Genomic DNA, 20,496 nt, shown 5'->3' with positions numbered 1-20,496 from the left:
CCACACTTTTGGAACGCCCCACCCAAGGAAATTTGTATGTCTTCATCATTGCTTGTTGTTATTCCCTTAAATGTGCATAGTTGATGGCATGTGTCAAAAGAATGGCTACTGATGTCTATTAACTGATTTTTAGTTTAATTAGTGTGTGTATTTAAAATTGTTTTTTTTTTTTTTAATATTTTTATTTTTCCATATAAACACAATACAACAAACATAAACATACAAGAACAAAAACAAAACAAAAAACATGTATCATTTCATATCCTAATTTCATATCCTATCTTCCCCGACTTCCTCATGCCTCCCCTTTCTGTATTCCAAATTCTTATCGATTGTTCAGCAAATCTTCCCTTATTTTAATTTAAATTTAGACTATTCTTCCTTATTTTCCTTGTCTTAACCATTACTAATAGTAACCATTTACTTTCCAGTCCAACATCATTCTAACTTTCATTAACTTTGTAATATTTCTTTAAATAGTCCTTGAATTTTTTCCATTCTTCTTGCGCTGCTTCTCTTCCCTGGTTTCGGATTCTGCTCGTCATTTCTGCCAAGCCCATATAGTCTATCACCTTCAACTGCCATTCTTCCAGTGTGGGTAGTTCTTGCGTCTTCCAGTACTTCGCAATGAGTATTCTAGCTGCTGTTGTAGCATACATAAAGAAAGTTATATCCGTCTTTAACACCCCTTGGCCGACAATACCCAAGAGAAAGGCCTCTGGTTTCTTGGGGAAAGTATATTTAAATACCTTTTTAAGTTCATTATAGATCATTTCCCAGAATGCCTTAATCTTCGGGCAAGTCCACCAAAGATGAAAAAATGTACCTTCAATTTCTTTACATTTCCAACATTTGTTGTCAGGCACATGGTAAATCTTTGCAAGCTTGACTGGGGTTATGTACCACCTATATATCATTTTCATAATGTTTTCTCTTAAGGCATTACATGCCGTAAATTTTATCCCGGTGGTCCACAACTTTTCCCAATCAGCAAACAAGATATTATGACCAATGTCCTGAGCCCATTTAATCATAACCGATTTAACCGTTTCATCTTGTGTATTCCATTTCAGCAGCAGATTGTACATTTTGGACAAATTCTTAGTACTGGGTTCTAACAGTTCTGTCTCCAGTTTTGATTTTTCCACCTGGAAGCCAATTTTACTGTCCAGTTTAAACGCTTCATTTATTTGATGGTAGTGGAACCAGTCTCTCACCTTCCCTTTTAATTTCTCAAAACTCTGCAATCTCAATTTGTCCCTTTCCTTTTCCAAAGTGTGTGTATTTAAAATTGTAAGCCTCCCAGGTGATCTGTTTAACGGAGAAGGGGAGGAACTTCAGAAAGTCGTTTGCCAAACTGCTCTCTGAAGTACCTGCCCCTTCCATTAAACACAGCTGCAGTGAGGTTTAATGGAAGGGGAGGAGGTGCTTCAAATAACCGTTTGACAAACTTCTCTGTGAAGCCCCTCCCTTCCCTTTCCTTTGGAAGGGATAGGGAGGTTTGTGAGAGCTGTGAGGGGGTGAATGTTGTGTAAAGGGAGGAGGGGTTGGCCAGGTGATGGGAAAGGGCACTGGCAAAGGAGATGGTGAGTTGGCAGAGTTGGTGAGCAGAGCAAGCAGGGTCAGGAATCCTTTGTTAATAAACAAACAAATAAAGGTAAAAGGAGATATGAGCATGGTTCAATCAAACTTGGAAGTTGCATTGTGGAGAGAGGATAGACATTTCTCCACACTAGTATTCCAATCAGCTTCTCCCCCTGCGCGCACACCAAACAAAAGCTGTTGTTTTTCTGGTGCATTTCCCCCCCTGTAAGGCAAATACGGTAAGTAGTTTGATTTATATTGTGGAAACTTGCACGTGGCAACGTGTTTTACCTGCAGAATGGCCTTGATCCAGTTCAGCCCCCTCCCCCTATAGCTGCTTATAACTTAAAACTTAAAAGAAACAAGAGAGCCTGATCTCCTGCATCACATCTTGCTTGACTTTTAACCCTTAGCATCTCCTGTATGTGCACATACCATATATGTGTAGGGGAAGCAGATCATGTTGCTGGTCCTGCCCTGTCCTCTGTGCATTTGTCAGAAGGTGAGCATGGGACTTCTGACACATGTAGAAGTCAGGAGTAGGGCCAGTAGGCTGGTCCCCTTCCTCTTTCACTTGATCAGTATATATGCACATAGAAGGTGCATATAGGTCTCTACTGCCTGATTTGTTTACCCATTCAAGGGATTAGTTGAACTTTGAAAGAAAAGGTGAGATACCCTAGGACAATGAGTCATTCTTGAATAGCTTATGACTGACTGAATAGATGTCATTCGAATGAAAGCAGGGCCATGGCACGCTAAGGTGGGTGTAATACTTTGTGATTACAAGTAACCAGAGATGGGTGTAGAGGGAGGAGGACTGAATCATCCAAGAATTTGTCTCTGTGGGCAAGAAAGGTTTTAACAGCAATTCTTAACCATCCAAGTTTGATGAGTCTGAGCATCTGTGATTGTATAAACAAGCCCTAGAGCAGTGGAAGAATATGCTTTTTAAGGGCTGTACAAGAATCCCCTTGGTGTGCTTTGTGGCCCTGAATCAGGGCTACACATCCCACCCTGGATTCTTCTGCACAACAGTTGAGCGGGTGTGCATTAAAAACTTTTTGAAAAGGTTTGGATGCACATCACCATGCAGGATCAGGTCCCCTTGCTTAACTAAGCAGGAGCATCCGACCCTGCATGGTGCTGGCTGATCCTCCTTCACGAGTGATTTCCCTGCACATAAAGGAAGCTGCTCAAGAAAAAGTGACCAGCACCATGCAGGATCAGATCCTTCCACTTGACATTTGTTAGGAGGGAGGATCCAACCGGCTTAGTGCTTCTTCATAAGTGGCTTTCCTTACTCCACTTACACTAGCTGTGGGAAAGGAATTTCCTCTGAGATAAGAGCTGTTGAAGCTGTAATATTAAGGTGGAACGTTAAGTTGGGAAATATCAAGGTAGTCTGAGCTGCTAATAACATCTTTAGTGGAAACCTGTCCATTTTAACTTGCATGTCCTCTCCGCAATTGATGGTGCAGCTTATGAATCTTGTCATTTGAACCTTGACGCTTTTTGTACTGGAGTTTAAAAACCAAAAGCAGCAATTGGCTCCAAACTACCATTTGCCTTTCTTTAAAATTTAGTTTTAAGTTAAATCTGCTCTTTTAGCTTTACCCTATTTCCTGATCGTTGTTTTGCTTTCTGTTGATTGTGGAAGATGATTAATTATTTAAATTCTGAAAATGCCATTGTATCTTCCGGCAGTGTGACAAAATCAAGCAGCAGAGAGATGAAGCAGTCAAGCAGTTGGAAGAGATTCAGAAAAGTAAGTAGTGTTTTCCAAAGGAATAAGGGTTCTTTGCTAACAGATTTATGTTGTGTTGTGACTCAGATCTAACTTTTGGAAATCTGTACAGTAATTCAGTTACTCTGGGGTTTTATCCTCACAGGTTTTTAAAAATTATTTTTTCATTTTCAGATTTAGCAAGGAAAGAATTAAGAAAAAGATAAAAGATAAATTGAAATTTAAAAAGAGAGTGAAGATTAGTAATAATAATGTACAAAAATACTACTACTAACAGTAGTCCAATTAAACAGAGTAAAATACATTACACAGAATGATTATTAAAATCAGACATTCTGTCAGATAAGAGTTTGCTCCCCTGAGGAATTCAGCTTACCATCCCTGCAAACTTTTCTCCTTACTTGTCCCCTAATAAAAAGTTAATCAGGTACCCAGTCGATCTCTCAACTGGGAGATTTAAATCTTTGAACAAGGCTGCTCTTAAGTCCTTGTGGATTGGGCAAACCAGTAAGTAGTGTGGTACTGACTAGGTGTAATATGCTTGGCCCAGGAGTGCCAACGTAAAATACATTTTGGGAGGGGGGGAGGTGGTAAGCCCTGCTGCACATAATTGATCACATGACACAGTGCACGCACACCATTTGAATGGCAATGGCCATCAAACGGAAGGGGGGCGGCCCCTCAAATATTTTACTGAGCAGGCCGAAGTGACCTTGGCCCCTAGGAGTTGGCTCCTATGGCTTGGCCCCACAAAGGAACGGGTAACTTGGAGGAGGTGATCTTTGTTTTTGGTTTGCATTATCATCTCTGCTTCTTTAAGGTCATGCTCAGGAATGGGCAATGCTAATATTCTCATTGCCTTGGGCTGGGTTTTAGTGAGGGGTAGCAGCAGTGGGATAGACTTGCCCACTTCTGCCTTCTCTGAAGCCTGTTGTAAGACCCCTTTGTGTCCCACAATTTCTTTGGCACATACAGAGACCTCGAGAAAGGGGGTCACTTTCTTCCCACTTTGCATCATATTCTTTCCCTCCTCAAAATACTACATTAAATAGTCCTAATAGTCCTCTTGTGGGATTTCCATTTCCCTATTGTAGCTGGTAAAATTTTCCAGATGTTGAACCACCACGAAAATGTGTAGGAATGAAAGCAAAAGCTGAGACAGGTTGAGAGGCAGTTTTATGGCAGTTCCTTGAAATTATCCTTTCTCTCTACCCACAAAAAATGCGGAAGATAAAGCTTGACAAGGATGACCTTTTCTGGCACATTAGGCACAAAGTTTTTCCTAGCAGGGATTCTGCCAACGCTCCCCTGCTTAAATGCCTCATGAGAAGCATAAGTTGATGGAACTGCAGTTATGAGAAAGATTTTATTGTATAAGTTTTAAAGGTAATTGTAGAGCTTTGAAAGCATCATTTACTTCATTCTAAATAAATGGGAAGCAAGCTGCATATTGTTTTTTTAAAAAAGTTATCATAGGGCACAAATGCTGTTAAAAGTAAGCAGACATTCAAGTGGTATAGTTCTCCCTGTCACAAAGATGCAGCGATGAGGAATTTCTGCCTGTTTTGCAGACTTTTGAAAACAATAAACACTGTTTTTGTGATGTAATGCCAAAAGCATATGTCAATATGCTTTCTAGGCACTTGCAACCTCATAGAAAACCTACATTTCAGTTCTGACATGGTGAAAGCATCACCAGTTCCATTTACATTTTCTGGTCAAAGAATCACTTCTGTTTACTGTCTTATTGCAATCTACCTTCCTTCCTTCCTTCCTTCCTTCCTTCCTTCCTTCCTTCCTCTTTCTTTCTTTCTTTCTTTCTTTCTTTCCTTTCTTATCTGTACAGGGGAATGAAATATTCCTTTAAATACTTCCATTTGGATAGCATTACTTGGGTTGAAAAGTGATAGGAGTATTTGTTCTCCAAAAGACTTATTCTTTTATAAGTAAAATTGCTTGAAATGAATACACTAAATGCCAGCTTTTGCCTCCTTACTTTCAACATTTGTCAACTGCTGGAGTATTATTATTTTTTAATTTTTGGAATACCCAGAATGCTAGCCAGGGGCTGATAGACAGAGAACATCTTCCTTAGTTCAAAGAATTGCAAGGGAAAGAAATCTCTGCCCTTGCCTTCTTTTATTTACATTTTACGTTTATTCATGTGTGCTTTTGCTATTCTTGCCCACATATGGAGGATTCTAATTGGAACTGGCTGTGACGGCTGTGTGGAACTCTTCCTTTGAATATCTCTGTGGTGGGAAATGGGGTGGGGACCCAAATTCAATATATTGGAGAAGGCTTGTTTGCTTTACTGTCTAAGGCTCAGGCTGCTGACTTCTTTATGAAGGATCAAGCACATCTACATAACCAAATTTAAAGTGGGTATGATGATGTCTCCCACTGGCGCAAGGAATAAATATGCTAACAACTCTCCACCCCCCCACCCCCTCCACCAAATATCCAGTTTTCCCTCTTGTGTGATAATGGTTCTATTGATGCCATGTGGTGTCTGGAGGTAACAAAGCACAGCTAATGGGAGTGGAAAGCTCTCCCGTGAATAGCTTCTCAAGAGAGGAGATGACAACAGTATTGCAGCCTGTTATGTTAGGTCTCTGTCACCATAGTATGTTTTGTTGCAGTATTAGGCATTAGCAATAGAGGGTTAAAAGAAAGAACCTGCACCTCATACATAGATGACAAAGAAATTTACACGGCTGGGGTTCGCATCGGTTCATAAATGCAGTAGAAAAACCTCCAGTGAAATAGTCCTAAACTTTAAGCTGTTTTGAAATAATCTGGTGGAGTGGCTATATGTTGAGGGGGGGAAAGGCCTAAGAAGTCAAATTCCTGTGAAAAGAAGTGGAAGGAATAGGGCAGGCACACACAGACACCTTGTGACTTGTTAATATGTGCTAGTGATACTGGGAATTCAAGAGCCTGGCAGAAAATGTCAAGGAGTGGAGTCTTAAAATTTGAAAGTAATATTTGCTCTTGTAAAATGCCGTGGGTTTTCCTTTATCTTCCTTTTCATGTGCTTCACCCCTCCCTTTTAAAAAAAAAGAAAGGGGGGAAAAAGACATACCTTGTAAACATAGCGATAAAATGCCGGGAATATTAGGATTTTACAGCAATAATGGAGCCCATTATTTAAACGACAATATAAAAGGCAATTATATTGATGAAGAGCTACACGGGCTTTGTGTCTGTGAATAAACTTGGCCTGCGCTCAGCTTCTATTTGTTCTCCCGGCATAAACACATATTGTGCGTGATTCCTGTTTAATGGGGCCCAGTCTGTATGCCAAGCAGCTGCATTTTAGGCCCTATAGCGTGATTTCATAGCTCTCTGAAAATTGGTTCTATTCAGCAGAAGAGATAGGAGGTGGTGGTAGGGGGGGAAGCTTCAACACACAATCATTTCTTTTCAATTGGAGCCAGAAAGGTTGATGACAACATGACCATTGTGTGATAATGATAAGACCACTAAGGATCTGTACTTCTCATCAAGGCTTTCACACAACAGCAGATACAATTTAATTCACTGCTCTGTCAGCAGTGCTGATACCATTATGCCGTCTGTCTCCACAGTTATAATCACTGTCCTCCGAGAAATGCAGTTGAAATGATCTTGAGCAGTCAAAGAAACTCTCAATTAAGGCTGCCACTTCCAATGTGTCAGATTGTGTCTTATGCACTTGGTACAATTTTCACTTCCAATCCTGTTTATTTACAATGTCGGCCAGTAATTACGCTTAACGTGTCATTTAGTGAGGGTGCCCCTGCCAAGGAGATTGTTGGGTGCTGCAGTGCCATTGAGGGGGAGTTTCTTGCAGTCAATGCCATCAGCGGCTTTTAGTCCCTGATGGGATGCGGTAGTAATGTTGATAATGCAAGTATCACGCTCATCAAGTCATAATTAGATGCCACTCAAATGTGCCACTTGTAATAACAGTGTTGATTCATGTTTTCTCGGCGACTGCAACTACTAATTAGTTAAGTGGTTTTTGGTTGGCCTGCATTTGCTGCATATTATTATTACCCCTGAAAAAATGTTGAGGTTGGAGAGGTTTTTGGCCACTTAGTGTTGCTTTATGAATTTTAATATCAGCATAATAAGAACTTTGGACAGTCTTAGGAAAGGGGGGTGTATGTATGTGTGTGTATATATATGTGTGTGTGTGTGTGTGTGTGTGTGTGTGTGTGTTTTCAGATACATTTTACCTTTGGAATTTAATCGTAATTGCAGGTTAACTAATCTTTAAATGAACCATGAGGTCTTTTAAAAAAAAACACCCTTTATATTTTACATGAAAAATCTAGTTAATTTTCACCTCCTACCATTAATGTAAAGTGACTCTTTTTTTTAATGCACTACTCCTACCATTTAATGTAAAAGGAATCAGAACTTTCTTGGCTAACTTTATGAAACAACAAAGCAGCTTTTTGGACAAATGCCATGTAATCACTTTTTCTTTTCTTTTGACAGTGGATTAGACAGATGTCACAACTCGGTGACACATTAGCAATAGCTTATTTTTTCTGTTTGTTGTGATTCTTCAGGTTGGAATGCATTCTACGCTACCATACAGCCGGGTACCAAACCTGAACTACCTGGTCTGTGTATCTGCATAATACACGCTGGGTGAAATTCAGTGGCGTCTATGTATGGACAAAACGGACATCTGCTTGCACAATGGGACTTCCCTTTCCTCTTCTCCCTAGTGCAGCTCCCAGAAGCTGGGGGTGCAGAAGCCAGCTCACACAATGTTGGATTTTTCCCACATTTCCAAATGTACATTTTACACATTGAATTGTACATGTAAAACCTGTTTTGTGTACACTTAGAAAATTGTCACGTGCCAGGTTGATGTGGTAGAAGACTACAAAATACCTTCTTTAGCAGGATCCAGCCTATGAGCTTTGCTTTCTTGGCTCAACATCTTTAGATTTCTAGGACATTGAAGTTGGTTTTACATGCAGCCTGATCCTATATGTGTTTATTCAGAAGTGATTTGCACTGAGCTCAGAGGAGCTTCCTCCCAAGTAAGTGGGCGTAGGATTGTGGCCTAAGAGAGGTTGGCTGATGACCATTTGTTTTATTATTCTTGCCTTCCACTGCAGCATGTGGCAGAGATTATTTGCGGCATTTCCCCACGCTTTGCTCAACTCATTCCATTTTCTGACAGTATGTCTGCAGCGCATGCAGTGCTTACCCCTGTTCTTGGCTTATGACACACTGCCAAATAGGTAGCCTGGGTTGACCTAATAGAAGATAAACCTCTTAAAGTACAGGGCTTCTGTGTTCTTTTGATTATTGGATCCCAGGGCTGAGTATTTCCCTTGGTGTCTCTGTGTTTCTACCTCATCTACATGGGAAACTACTGCCATGTGTTGGTTTTCTAGGCCCAGCTATAACAACACTTCTAGGCTCTTGCGGTGTGTCTATGTATATCTCCTTCGGTTAAGGCTGTTTTCTTTCATCTCTCTGGTGGTACAGTGCCAGATGCTGACAGAACACGAAACATAAATAACAATTATAGCAAACAAGAGGGAGAAAGCCATTGGCTTCTTATTCATTTTCGAGCCATCGCTCACAGCACTGTTTCCCCACCACCACCAATAAAGCCCCAAAAGGCTTGGATTCATGTGTGAAAGAATCATAAAACTGTGCTTCTTAAATTGTGGTGCCCAGAATTGGACACAGTACTCCAGGTGTGGTCTGACCATGGCGGAATAGAGTGGGAAGAAAACACATCAACTCTAGTATCCCATAACGATAGACAGTACACATAAGAAGAGCACTGCAGGATCAGGCTGGTGACCCTGTGGGAAACCCGTAAGCAAGACATGAAAGCAGGACTTGTGATTCCCAGCAACAGATATTCACAACTTCATAACAATATCATTTATATGCAGTTGGGTAACTGTCCTACAACTGGAGGCTGCTTTTATTCTGAAGTTTTCTCATTTGGTTTGGAAGATGAGACAGTGAGACTTCTGTATTCAAGGCGGAGATGTCAAGGTTATAGCTCTGCCCTTGGGCATATACAAGGGCAATCTAATGCATTCCTACTTGGGAATAGGTCCTACTAAATGCAGTGAGTTGCATTCAACCTAGTGCATGCCCCCTAAATCTGTTCTGCGGGGTTTCCACAACCTTCCCAAGCGGATTTGGGGATGTCGCAGGACAAGGAGAGGGTAAAGGCTCTAGTACATAAACTGTTCTGCTTGCACATTTTTAAAGTTAAATACCGTATTTTTCCATGTATAAGATGCACCCGTGTATAAGACAACCCCTATTTTTTAAACCCAAAATTAAGAAATTAACTTGTTTAGCTTTTTGGGGGGTTGAGGGAGGTCACTATCGCCAATCGCTCACCCGCCTTCTCGCCACTGCCAATCGCTTGCCACAGCCACTGCCTATCGCACACCTCACCACAGCCACCAATTGTCCGCCCAGTTGCTGCCACCAACAGCCCACCCACCCACTTTCCGCAACCGCCAATCGCCTGCCCAATCTCCTGCTTGCTGCTGCCATTAATGGCACATCCCCCCCCTCTGCATTCATTATCTGTGTATAAGCCGACACCCAATTTTTGTCAATTTTTATTTTATTTTTTTTAGCAAAAAGCATCGTCTTATACAAGGAAAAATACGATACCACCCGGTGGAACTCCTTATTGCGATGTAAATTGGATGGCGGTGACGGCAGTTGTTTGTTTAAATATTTATACCCAACTCTCCATTTAAAAAATGCTCATGGCAGCTTGCATTAAATTTGGAAACAAAATTTCACTGAAGAGTTAAAGAATTCTTAAAGGCACTTAGAAAGGTTATCTTTAATGCCTCAAAATAACTTAAGCCATTTTATCAAATATGTGTAAAATATCATAGACAGTAATGGGAAGTCAGGTTACAGATCCAGCAGTCTGGCCAGAAATATGGGTGCTTTTGAAGAATAGTCATGTGTGACCTTCTATGCCAAAGCTTCAATCTCCAAAGTAAGGCTTCAAGAGAACCAGAAGCAGCTGTCTTTCCATTGCTTTCCTGGCATCCCAACACTGTCGCTGCCACTTATGGACGGAGTGAGGGGTGGGGAGCTCAGTGTGGTGCAATGCTTAGTGGCAGGAGTTTTGGTTGGCTGCATAGCAGCCACACCTCACCCCCCATCTGTCTTGGTAAGCAGCAGTGTTGAGATGCTGGGAGGGCAACACAGCCCACCCGCTCTGTGCCACTGGCCACTCCTAGAGAGAACCCTGCCTGAAACCTCAGCAGGCTCAATGTAAACATTACTGAGCTAGATGGGCCAATGGTCTGACTCAGTGTAAGGCAGCCTCCTATGTTATGTTCTTATGAAGGAAGAGAGTCCACTCTCACCAGTGTCACCCCTGAATCTTTGCATCTTGAAAATCCTGTTGCACCTTTCAGCCAGCTTTGGGGACTGGAATTAAGCCGTTTGGGACAGAGTTTAGGCTTTAGGAAATATTAAGCTTTGAAAAAATATATAGAAAGCTAATAATGTATTTAAAAACCTTTATTTATCCTGTATACCTGAAGGAGCGTCTCCACCCCCATTGTTCAGCCTGGACACTGAGATCCAGCCCTGAGGGCCTTCTGCTGGTTCCCTCATTGCGAGAAGTGAGGCTACAGGGAACCAGACAGAGGGCCTTCTCGGTAGTGGCGCCCGCCCTGTGGAACGCCCTCCCATCAGATGTCAAAGAGATAAAAAACTACCCGACATTCAGAAGACATGTTAAGGCAGCCCTGTTCAGGGAAGATTTTAATATGTAACGCTGTACTGCTTGGACAAGTGAAACCGACTTGATTTTTAACACTTGATTGGGAGCCGCCCAGAGTGGCTGGGGAAACTCAGCCAGATGGGCAGGGTATAAATAATAAATTATTATAAATTATTATTATTATTTATAGAAAAGAATTGTTTTCCCCGCCCTTCCAATTCCTACTGCGGTGTAGTGGTTCGACAGGGACCCGGGAGACACGGGTTCAAATCCCACCTCGGCCATGTAGCTTGGGCCTCGTCACTGTGTCTCTGCCTAATCGACCTCACAGGGTTGTTGTGATGATAAAATTGGGATGGGGGAGAACCATGTGTGCCAGTTTTGAGTGCTTGGAGGAAAGTTGGGGTATAAATGTAATCATAACAACAACAGCAATTAGGATGATAAAAATTAGTTTGAAATTATTTTTGTGTTTGCTGTAATATAAGCTATAGGAAGTGGGAAGAGGTAAGTAAGAAAATGTGATTGTTATAAGAATGGAAGGCATGAGTTTTGAAGGGGTGGTGATTTTGGGCAGGGAGGATGAAGGCAAGCATGCAGAAGTAGAGGTAAAGTAGAAGGACTAGAAATAATACAGGATGCACTTTGGGGAGAGGTGAAGCACTGGGAAAGAAGAGTTAATGTTTAGTAGGTTCTGTTAGGAATTTCAGACTGCAATCCAGTGCTCTCTCTCTTGGTAATAAGTCCCATTAAAACAGTGGGCCTTCCTTCCGAGGCAGTCTGATCAAATAGTCATAGGATCAGATGGGAATCCTGTTTCTCCGTGTATTCAAAACTTTGGAAATACTATGTATCATTTTTGACCTTAATGTTTAGTTCTTTTTTTAAAGCATTCATAAACATCTGGTCCTTTTATAGATATGTTTTGCTTAATATGGATAAAGTGTTAGCTTTAAAGAAGTAGTTGACGTGGAAGTTGAATTAGATTTTCATGATCATAGGATGAATGATCTGAGTAAAATAAAAATCAGAGTGAGGGAAGGCTTGACTCATTAAGCACTGTGTGAATCAAATATTTTCCCCTTATGCTTTAGTTTCTCACATGGTCATTGAGGAAGTGAGCTGCATACAGAGCCACCTTGAAATTGAGAAGACATGCCGTGAAAGTGCAGAAGCTCTGGCCACTAAGGTAAGAATATATATTTTATTTTTCCTCTGTGTGGAACACCTAATCTGAGGGTTTCTGAAACACTGGTTCATCATGACTGGTAAGCTTAAGTCGCATAACAATGATGCTGATCCTTTGTAGTCCACTTGGAAGGCCCGAGAAGCTGTAAGGTCAGCAGAGGAGACTGAAACCACAATCCTTTACACACTTATTTAGGAGTAAGTGCCTCTGAACAGAATGATTCCCGACCCCCACCCCCAGTAAATACGCAAAGGATTGCTCTCTAATGTTGAGATCCTGTGTGCTGCTACTTGGCACTGAGGCTCATGAAGAGTGAGGTTTAATATCTGAGTTAATATGCATTGTGGGCACATTCAAATGTGTAAGTTATTGTGTTAGATCCCCTGACTAAAGTGCTACTGCTTCTGTCCATTTCCTTTCCTTTTATTTTCTTTTAAAAATATACTGTTTAAAATTATTATTTTTTGTGTAGTACTTAGGAGAGGATGCAGTTATGAAAACAACCTAACAGTGTACGTCGGTTGCCCAAAGAGGTGTAAGAAGCCATGTCCAGACAAGCACATTCAGACATATGTTTTCCTTTCACGCTTCAGTACCTATAGCATTATGGAACTGTGGCTTTTTAACCAAGACACCAGCATGTTGTGCTAAATTTCATTCTGTGTCACTACTCCCCCACCCTTTCTGTGCATGTATGTGCCTGTTCCTGCACAATTCCCCCATGAGACCAACAGGAAAGAAGTGTATGCCAGTATACCACCCCAAATTTTGTCACCTGACTCCCTCAATTTTTTGGGTTTCTGGCTGCAAATGATTTGTGTTTTTTCCCCTGGAACCAAGTAACACAGAATCAAGCACTAAATAGGTGCCATTAGTTTTCCAGTAGCGGCTTTTACATTGTGTGAAGGCTCAATTATAATATGGAAATTAACAGTTAGGGAAATGTCAGGGAAATGGAATAAACAGGTGTGTGGATGCAGCCAGTATGTCTTGCACCCAGGAAGGGTGTGCCCAGCCCCTCCCAACGTGACACCCCAGTATATATGTGCAATCAGTTCCATTCTTGTCAGTGCTGAAGGATGTGCCCTCAGACAGATTCAGTGCATGACAAAATTCCTACGTGGAAAGCACTCCGATGTAGAATGTGTCCCGCAACTTAATGAAAAATAGTTATATTATGATTATAGATGCTTCTGTTTTGTCGCATATACATATGCAGGGGAGTTGTCAGGGTCCAAATACGTGTGTGCAGTCATGATATGTGACAATCTTGAGTTTTATTTTATTTCTGACAAAAAAGAGCTTTATGAAACAGCCCTGAATTTGTTTGCTTGAGCCAGGAGGCAGGGAGAGGATGGGAAGTTGACTGTTTACTTTTGGATGTAATAAAGGATTTTTTGCTTTCTTTCAAGCAATGCAATATATGTCTTAGTATTTTATTTGCTCAATATGTGCAGTCCCCTAAAGATAGATTTGCTTGACTGGGTTTCCAAGCTTTTAAAAAAACAAAGCAAAAAAAAGGATAATTCATTGAATGTTTGCTTTTTTATTCTGCCTCCCTTCACCACTACCTCCCACATACCATTTTATGCATCTGGGTTAACTGATAAACAAGTTTAGAAATGTCCGGAGTGTCTGCGACATGAAAGAATAATGAGCATTTCAGTGTGTGAATCAAATGGAAAAGTCAGCCAGAGTATTACATTTCAGGTGATTGTTTATGAAAGCAAACCATGGAGCAAGCAAAAGGTGACCTGTACTGCTCTGTTGATTGCATCTAGGTTGATGAATTTACCAAGTATATAATTTTCTATATTCCATCTCATCAGAAGTGCATTATTATTATTACAGAATGTTTTTATCTCTTCATGGATACACACACACACACACACACACACACACACACACACGGTTGTGAATAACACATCTGAGCCACTTCATAATCAGAAAATGGATTGTGGCAATTTTGAGCCAAATTTCATTAGCAATGCTGGCTAGTCTGTGTGCATTTGTGCACGCCCCCCCCCCCCTTGCAAAATCTCAAAGTACTTCTTCAGATGTAGCAGAAATCCCACCAGTAGGAAATCTTTTTTAATTTAGATTCATTAGCAATGTACTTTCTGGATATATTAACTTAATTGTTTGCATAATGATACTACATTAGGATTCATAATATAGTCAATCAACATATAACTAAGAAAATGAATTTATGACTGTAACTATCCTTTCTTTCCATTCTTTGCATGGAGTGACACACTCTGACAGCTAAGAGACTAGCACCTTCCTGTTTGGTTTGCTATGTCAAAGCTGACTCACTCTTCGACCAACCCTGGAAGGGTTTCTCACATTTTCTGTCTAGATCTTTTGCTATTATAAATGTTGGACAGGGGAGGTTATGAGAAAGCACAAGTGCCTTGTGTTCCCATGGTGATTCTTGATATAATTCAAAATAAAAGTTGGACATCTCCCATGGTCAGATCTGCAAGCTGTCCTTGCGTTGTGACCTTGTGCATCTCCCAATGGAGATGGTTCCAATTTTTATCATACAGCCAGAACAAACAAAAGGAATGGGGAATGCCACCTGTTATGGATCATGTGGTCCATAACTTTGTAAGATAGATTCATTTTCTTTTAGTTGATTGCCTGTATAGCTTTACATTGCTTGGCTGCCTTGCTTTGATGGGTTTAAAAGAGATTTAGACAAATCCATGGAGGATAAGGCTGTCAGTGGCTACTCACCCTGATGGCCACGTTCTAGACCAGAGCTTTCCAAACTGTGTGTTGGCTGGAGTGTGTAGGTGTTTTGTACGAACACCCCTTCACTCCTTCCAGGACTGGAAATGGGTTGGCTTAACCTCTGGTTTGCTAGTAAAACTGAATTGCTGTGTCACGAAATGATATGTGTATAAAAAGTGTGTCAACAACAGGAAAAGTTTGGAAAGCTCTGTTCTAGACTGCTGGAGTTTGCTTCTGAATACCATTTGCTTGTAGCTGCAGGAGGAAAAGTGCTATTGTAATAATTTATTATTATGGTCAGAGACCAGTAAAGAGTGCTGTTGCACTCAGGTCCTGCTTGCAGGCTTTGCATGGGCATCTCGTTGGCCACTAAGAACAGGATGTAGTACTAGATGGGGCACTTGCCTGTTCCAGAAGGACTCTTATTATGCTTGGATAGAGGATGTAATTGTTGGAAAAATGCTCCTCTGAGCGTCTCCCAGTAGTTACGTCTCTGGAATGGCATGTCCCTTCATCTCCAGAGTGCCTCTGCGACACTTTTCATATGAAAAGTGTACACAAGTCTTCTAGCATCATACAGCAAGAAGAAAGAAACATCCGTAGATCTAAACTACATTTTATTTACATTCTATACAGACAATCCATGATCACGTCTGTGTTCTCCAAGCTCTGGCAGAACAACTGTTGCATACTGCAAAAGTGAAACCACAGTTACAATAACACGCTCAGATGGAAGAGATAAGACAGTCTTCCATTCCCACACTCTTCTCAGACATCTCATGTGACTTATACTAATCACACTAGCAGCATCGGCTGCATAAAATATCCTAACAATAATTGCACTTGTTCAGCTATCTATTTTATATATCCTCTACACTATACTACAGAGACAGGCAAGCTTTTTTCCCTGCCAAGGGCTGCATTCCCTTGTGAGACAGCAGTAAGGGACCACATACAGCAATGAGCGAAACATGGGTAGGGACTGAGCAAAAGGTGGGCTAGGCCACTCATCTATTATTATTATTATTATTATTATTATTATTATTATTATTATTATGCCACTTGACTGGGTTGCCCCAGCCACTCTGCGCAGTTTCCAGCAAAATATAAAAACTCAATAAAACATCAAACATTACATGTCAAACCGAGAAGGCCCTCTGCCTGGTTCCATGTAACTTCACTACTCACAATGAGGGAACCACCACAAGGCCCTCAAAGCTGGACCTCAGTGTCTGGGCTTAACGATGGGGGGTGGAGGCACTTCTTCAGGTATACAAGACTGAGGCTGTTTAGGGATTTAAAGGTCAGCACCAACATTTTTGTTTTCTGTCATCTCTTTTACTCTCTTTCTGCAGCTCCTTTCTCTTTTTGCTGCCACTCTTTCCCTTGTCTCCCCATCACCTTCCAACCTGAATGAAACTGATTCACCCAGCCCTAGCTACAAAACCAGATCCAGCTATGTACTGTGTTTCAAGAAACCGGAGGCTGCCAGTCTCTCCCCCACCCTAATCAATCACTATTATGTGAGGACCTGTCCAAGAAATCAAAACTAATGTAACCCCTGCCTGCTACAGACAGAGATCATGCAAGTTTGGGAGAGTTTACCAATCAATTTGGGCAAGGCCATGCTTGCTGCTATAACACTGTCTATGTGTGTGGCAGAAATTGTGCCTACATTTCACAGTTCAAGGGTTTCCAGTATCACATGGGGTACAGCTAGGAGCAGGGTAGTTGCTATGTCTTCAGGAATGCATTGAAACTTTTCAGATTTTTCAGAAGTGGATGGGGAGGGACCTGTCCATCAGCCTATTCTCTGCACCTGCACTGATTTTTATTATGCATGCTTTCTGCATTATTAGGTCTATGGCAGCCTCTTATACATCTTGTAATACAGTGGTGCCCCGCAAGACGAATGCCTCGCAAGACGGAAAACTCGCTAGACGAAAGAGTTTTCCGTTTTGGAGGTGCTTCGCAAAACGAATCTCCTATGGGCTTGCTTCGCAAGACGAAAATGTCTTGCGAGTTTCTGCGGGTTTTTTCCCCTCCCCCCCTTTTTCTAAGCCGCTTATCCGCTAAACCGATAAGCTGCTAAAAGCCGCTAATAGCGCTAATTCGCTAATCCGTCAATGGGCTTGCTTCGCAAGACGAAAAAACCGCTAGACAAAGAGACTCGCAGAACGGATTCTTTTCGTCTTGCGAGGCACCACTGTACAGAATAATTTAGGGGGGGGGGAGCTATGCAAGCCACTGAGCCCCCTCCACACCAAGTTGCAGGATTATGATACTTGTCTCTATCTTGCATAGATCATGGAGACTGCCTGCTATGATTTTAGCAGGTGTTTTCAGGGTTGCCCTAAGTGAACAATGTCCTCATTTGTAAGGCTTGGCCATGCTAGTATGTAGTGTTTTAGTGCAGTGCATATTTCAGAATATGACAAAAGCTTGGCATATTATAAGGGCTCCCAATGTGCAAATGAGTAGGATAACCTTGTCAATTTCTGCTCTTTTGGTTTTATTAGACATTGGAACTTGACTCCATATTTATAAAAACTCTTCCATTGCTGATCTGGAATAATCATGGCTGCTGTGAACACTTTCCTTCTGTTAATGAAATGTACATTCAGGGGCAAAAACAGTAGAAATGAAAGGAATGGAGAGTGCTAAAATAAGCATAGTGATTGTCTAGCATAGTCTTTCTGTTCTCTCTCTTGTTCTGCTGACCTCCTTTCAAAATTGATTTTTCAGACTCTATATGAAAACCTTTCTTTTTCTCCTAACCCCCACCCCACCTCCATTTCTGCAAAACTTTTCTTTGAAATTCAGAGAATCAGTGCAGCTTTCTGTGGTTTAAGTCAGGTAAGCCATTTAATCTTGAATCAAGATGCTTACTAGACAACCACACTTAAAAACAATGCAGAGGCAGGGCAGCCCTACCATTAGATATGATGGGGCAGTTGCCTCTGGTGGCAGGTGCTGTGAGGTGGGGAGAGCAGCATTATGAATGTAGAGGTGTGTTCCATGTGGCCTGCCTCTGCCCCTCTGATCTTACCTGTGGAGGTGGAGGACATTGTCCATTCCCCAAAATGGCCCACTCCAGAGTTTAAGAAAAGCTAGGTAGCATCTAGAGCAGGGCTGGGCAACCTTTGGCCCTCCACACATTGCTGAACTACAAATTCCTGACCATGGCCACGATAGGTGGGATTGATGGGAGTTGGAGTGCAGCAACATCTGGTGGGCACTAGGTTCCCCAGCCCTGACCTAGAGGTTCACTTCCTCTGGAGTAACTCTTTCTGTTGGACAAAGGGAACTGCTGGATACAACCCATTGCTCTGCTTCTGAAGTCTGAACATCCCACTCTACTCCAGCCACCAGAAGCTGTTTTTTCTTTCTTTCTGAAACGCTTGCTTGACACAGTCCCATCTCAGCGAGTGTTTCAGATTCGTATCATTTATGCTTGGTGGCCTTGGGATGACTGACGTGTTCTGTTTCACTTAAGAAAGGACAGAGAAAGCGCTTTTTTGTTTTAAGCAACAGAGTATGTGCTTGGAATTTTGTAGCTGAACAAAGAAAACAAGACTCTGAAAAGAATCAGCATGTTGTACATGGCAAAACTGGGGCCGGATATAATCACTGAAGAAATAAACATTGATGATGAAGAATCGTCCACAGATACGGAAGGTAGTCCAGGGGCATGTGACTCGGTGCTTTGCCAGCAGATGATAAAAGGTGGGTGCTTCTGAATTAGGGCGGGGTGCCTTTTCAAAAAGCGAGCATGAATCAAGTTGAGTTGTACTGTAATGAGTAAATGTTTGTCTAGTTGTATAAGAGATTTTAGATGCAGCTAATGGGCTTCCAGTAGGATTTGAAACCAACCAATAGGGCCCAGACAGAGATGAAATTTTCATCATTCATGGGCTCTTATTTTGGACTGGGTCCAAAGCTGGCTTTTACTGAGTCAGCCAGTGATCCATTTATTATTATTATTATTATTATTATTATTATTTATTTATTTATTTATTTATTTATTTCAAGTATTTTGTGTTTTTATACTGTAAACCACCCTGTGATCGTCAGATGAAGGGCTGTATAATAATATATAATAATACTCTGGCAGCAGCTTTTTGAGTTTTCAGACAGGAATCTTTTGCAGCCATACCTGAACACGCCAGGGATTGAACCTATGACCTTTTGCCTTGAAAGCATGGGCTTTATCACCGAGAACTGCAGCCTTTTCTAAGGGATGCCTGGTCTCTAAGGCAGGCTGAGAGATGCATTGTGCACTGCAGAACTGAACTCGAAACAGTTGAGAGCCTGCTGCATCAGGCCAATGGCCAATTAGTTTAGCATCCTCTTCTCTCGGAGGCCAGCCAGAAGCATGTGGGAACCCTGCAAGCAGGATCCGGGCACAAGAGCACTCTCCCCTCCTGTGGTTCCCAGCAACTGGTATTCAGAAGCATTACAGCCTCTGAATTTCTGGCTTTTCAGACTATGATGTGTCTTCAATGAAAATCAAACTAAGACAAAGGACCAGACAAGGCAAACTTGTAATGGTATCTGCATGTAAGGCACCTGCCTTCTTAATAATTTAAGAACCTATTGATGACCGATTCTTCAGCTTTTCCTGCCGGTGTCTGTCTTTGTGTGCTTATTGTGTGTGTTTTTGTCTCAAATGAAAAACGAACTCTTCCCACCACCGCTCTTGAAAATGTAGATCTGCGGGATCAAATTATATCTCTTCAGGAGGAAAAGAAGGCCTTAGCCATTGAGCTGGAAAACCTGAGGAGCAAATTAGCAGAAGAAATTGTGGGTGTAAGTATTGTGTCAGGAAAGCAGAGAGTTGGTGAATGCAACGTTGACTTTTTGTACCTAGTTTTTGGTTTATGACTGTCCACTGTTAATTGGATAATACCTAATCCCACAGGTTCATCAGGATTGTTAACTGCTTCTTCTTTTTTAAGGGTGGGAGGCTTTCTGTTGTCCGCTTCCCCTCTCAAATATCTATTTTCCTTTTGACGAATCATTATCTGTTGGATCCTAGAAAAAGGAATGCGGTAAACAATAATTTGTATCAGCATCTGAGTGTTTGTGCACTCAGATGGATTGCCCTGATATTACAAACTAACCAGACTCCAGTGCAGTCCCACACTAGGGCGGAACACTGGGGCTTTTATGGTAGTTTGGGAGGGGTAACCTCTCCCAACCAGCTTTTTCTCGGGTCCAGTGTCAGGATTTTGGAGCTTTGTATCGCAACCATCAGCTGGCCTCCAAAATCCGTAAGAGGAGATGAAGGCAGAAAGTATGACTCAAGAGCACTCTTAACTTCACCAAAGTGGAGATCAGCAACCCCCTCATTGCTGTTTGATGCTATTGTATTACCCTGTACAAATCTGCAGCCAGAGAGAGACTTAGCTGTGTGTCTATTAGCCTCCTGCCCCCTCCATCTCCCACAAGCGATCTTGCTAGCTAAGATTCTACATCCTTGTATACAAGGGCTTTAAA

The 20,496-nt window shown here is 41.7% G+C and overlaps 1 protein-coding gene across 4 annotated transcripts in view; it reads left to right on the top strand.

Annotated features, from left to right (window-relative positions):
* SHTN1 (shootin 1) overlaps window positions 1-20,496 on the top strand; it is a 68,484-nt gene that overhangs the window by 9,909 nt on the left and 38,079 nt on the right. For all 4 annotated transcript variants that reach the window (XM_083616700.1, XM_083616703.1, XM_083616701.1 and 1 more), the window contains exons 3-6: window positions 3,292-3,352; window positions 12,167-12,261; window positions 18,555-18,723; window positions 19,709-19,806. In XM_083616700.1, the coding sequence (XP_083472826.1) occupies window positions 3,292-3,352; window positions 12,167-12,261; window positions 18,555-18,723; window positions 19,709-19,806 (423 nt within the window). The remainder of the gene's footprint in view (window positions 1-3,291; window positions 3,353-12,166; window positions 12,262-18,554; window positions 18,724-19,708; window positions 19,807-20,496) is intronic.

This window comes from Podarcis filfolensis, assembly GCF_964270895.1.
Source record: "Podarcis filfolensis genome assembly, chromosome: 5".
Lineage (NCBI taxonomy): Eukaryota > Metazoa > Chordata > Lepidosauria > Squamata > Lacertidae > Podarcis > Podarcis filfolensis.
Note: the sequence above shows the minus strand (reverse complement) of the source record. Positions and strands in the feature narration are given on the sequence as shown.